The following is a 3,148-nucleotide window of genomic DNA, read 5'->3' on the forward strand; positions in this document are numbered from 1 at the left end:
CTCATTAACTCCAGAAATTTCTTTGGATCAAATCGGGGAAGGTCACACTGAAAGGGCTTCCATCGCCAATTCTCGTAGTCCCTGTCAGGCCTCCCATTTCCCTGGCAGTTCTGCATCTGTGTCAATATGGGGCATGTATTGTTTGTGTATAATGGCCCCGATGTATCATAAAACCAACTTCCGTGGTACAGATCACATCCTGCAGAATAGACAATGAAAACGCAGATTAAAACCTCAGAAGAACAGAGAAAGAGAAAAGAAGAAAAAAAAAAGGGGGAAAACTAATACCTTTCAACAATGGAACAATATAGCTCATACGGGCATTTGTTATTGATTTAAATATAAGGAACATGTTAGGAAGGCCATAGTAATAATAAGGGCATGATGATATTTATCTAAGTTGGGATATTTCTAATTTGTTGTCTTCTTGCTATGGAAATTTTGCAAGTAGATCAGGAAAGTACGGAAAAAATGGAAGCCCCAACTGAAGACTTAATATTTAGACAGTCCATGAATAGCTGTCAGATAAAGCAAATAATAGGGTTAAATTCACTTTACCCTTGAAGTTTCAGGCGTTTTTCAATTCAAACCCCAATGTTTAAAAATTGGCAATGTACCCCCTAATGTTTTAAAAATTTTTAATTCAGACCCTCCGTTACTAATTTCCATCTAATTGGACGGAAATCATCCCACGTGCATCTCACGTGGGATTTTGATGCCCTCTATTTCAATTTTGTCCTCATTAAAACCTATGAAATTACGTAATTACCCTCAATTTCATAGGTTTAAATAAGGATAATTACGCGATTTCCTAGGCTTTAATGAGGGCAAAATTAGAATAGAGGGCATCAAAATCTCACGTGAGACATACGTGAGATGATTTCCGTCCAATTAGACGAAAATTAGTAACAGAAGGTCTGAATTAAAATTTTTTGAAACATTAGGGGTACATTGCCAATTTTTAAACATTGGGGTTCGAATTGAAAAACCCCTGAAACTTCAGGGGGTAAAGTGAATTTTTCCCCAAATAATAATAGCAAGTTGTACTTCATCCTAATAATTTGATATCTGATTCCAAAGTAGATATATTCTATAAAAGGAAAACCACAAAAACATAATAAGTGATTGAAGAACCAAAGTGAAAAAGGATATTGAGGCTACCTGAAACTTTTGATCCCATAACCCTAGAATTGGAATCAGAAGAAGAAGTTGTAGTATCATTTGATCCCATATCCATAGAATTGGAAGTATTCACACTCTTAGAAACAGGTTCTTTAATCTCAACATCCTTTGTAGCCTTGGATGAATCAAAACTAGGGTTGGCCTCCTCTTCTTTTGTTAAAGCAGAAGATGATTCGGGAACAGGTGCTGTTAGATCTTTCATCTCTTTGTTATCCAAAACAACTGGTTGACCAGACAAATTCTTATCAATCCCTTTTGTATTGTTTTCCATCAATGGAACGTTTGATGTTGGAACAGGTGCTTCTACATCTTTCATCTCCTTGGTTTCTGAAACAACTGGTGCTTCATCTGTACTCATGAGCACTTGAGAATTGGACTCAGAGGCCAAAATCTTACCAACCATATCTACACTGTCCCCAACACTTGGATCCCTGGTACTCTGATTTCCCACCGAGATGAACAAATCCACATTCTCCGAACTCTCAACACCATAGAAATACCCACGAACCGTGGAACCAATCGGGTGTGAGACAAGTATCCAGGAAGCAAACATTAAAAAGAACGCCATTCCTGCCACTGAAGCCCCAATCCAGGAAACGTTCCGTGGATACGCAGTCATTATGTTTGAGCCTTTCGGAGTGGCCCAAGTCATAGCTTCCTAATATAGCTCTACTTCCGTAACAAGTTATGAACCATTCAGGAGCTTCCAATACTAAATCAACTACCTTAAACCCCCACCTTAATTATAAATTAAATTTCTCGCCAAAGAGGGTAATAATCAAACATAATAAATCACTACCCCCAAATTTCAACCCCTACTGGAAAGGACTTTGCCCAATTCTCTTCAAAAATAATTCACTAAACAGCCATTTTCCCCCCCAAGTTTCTGTAACCAAATCAGGAAACAACCTCCTTGAGCAATCCTATAGAATACACACAACACCATAAGAAAATAAGCAACCGGGAATTAATTTATCAGAAATCCGGCTAATAATTTAAACTTATCGCACTTATACTAATATATTGCTAAATATACATATTTAAAAATTAAAAAAATTAAAAAAAAAAAAAAAATCTCTCATAAAACATCATAATATCATGTCAAAAGAACAAAAGAAAACAAAATTAAAGATACCAAACCAAAAAAGAAAATCAATCACTGAATATTGTACAAAAGAACAGAGTAATAATTGCCAGAAACATCCACGGAATAGAAATAGTTTTTGAGTAATATAAAATTAAAAAGGCACCAGTTTTCGCCGAGATCAAAATGCCAGAAGAAACCACCTTTTTTTCCTGAGATCTTCAAGAGAAATTAAGCCCGAAAGAGAAGCTCCAGAAACATCGAATTCGCTCAAACTTTCAGCAATTAAAAATGCCGAACCCGGATTCACACCTGAACAGATGTCCTACGAACATGACGCAGAAATGTCAAGTTTTCTTCTTCATGTCATTTTCCACGAACCTTTTTATTTTATTTCATTAATAAAAAAGAAAAAAAAAAAGCGAGATTTGCTTGAGAATGGACGAGAGCAATAGTGAAAGAAAATCATAAATAAACGGAGATCCAGTCAATTACAAAAGTACCCTGCTTTTCTTTCTTTGTAGAAATACTTTGAATATTAATTTGTAAAACCATATTAAACCGTCTTTAGTCAATTACATATCCATAATACAATTAAAATAAAGTAGTAGTAAAAATAAGTCGTTAATATATATATATTTTTTAAAAATCTTCAACCCGAAGGTCAGGAAATAAATCTCTCATCAACCCAAAAGACAGATCACCACGTTGGCAGTCGTTTGTATTTTTACTATCATATTATTAAATTATTTAATAATTATATAACAATCTACTAATTATTATTTTTAATATTAAATAAATCGATTCCAAACGTTTTACATAGCAAAACAAGAATTGAGAGTGATTTTTTTGTCCATTTTATACCATGTTATCTCATATATA

The 3,148-nt window shown here is 34.6% G+C and overlaps 1 protein-coding gene across 1 annotated transcript in view; it reads right to left on the reverse strand.

Moving 5' to 3' along the window:
- The window catches only part of LOC132181991 (protein trichome birefringence-like 18), an 11,355-nt gene extending 8,728 nt beyond the window's left edge, over positions 1-2,627 (reverse strand). Inside the window, exons 1-3 of the mRNA XM_059595206.1 lie at positions 2,470-2,627; positions 1,162-2,105; positions 10-199 (exon numbers count right to left, since the gene is read on the reverse strand). Coding sequence (XP_059451189.1) covers positions 10-199; positions 1,162-1,834 — 863 coding nt within the window. The 5' untranslated portion in view covers positions 1,835-2,105; positions 2,470-2,627. The remainder of the gene's footprint in view (positions 1-9; positions 200-1,161; positions 2,106-2,469) is intronic.
- Between the last annotated feature and the right edge of the window lie 521 nt (positions 2,628-3,148).

The sequence above is a fragment of the Corylus avellana genome, chromosome ca5 (genome assembly GCF_901000735.1).
Source record: "Corylus avellana chromosome ca5, CavTom2PMs-1.0".
Taxonomy (NCBI): domain Eukaryota; kingdom Viridiplantae; phylum Streptophyta; class Magnoliopsida; order Fagales; family Betulaceae; genus Corylus; species Corylus avellana.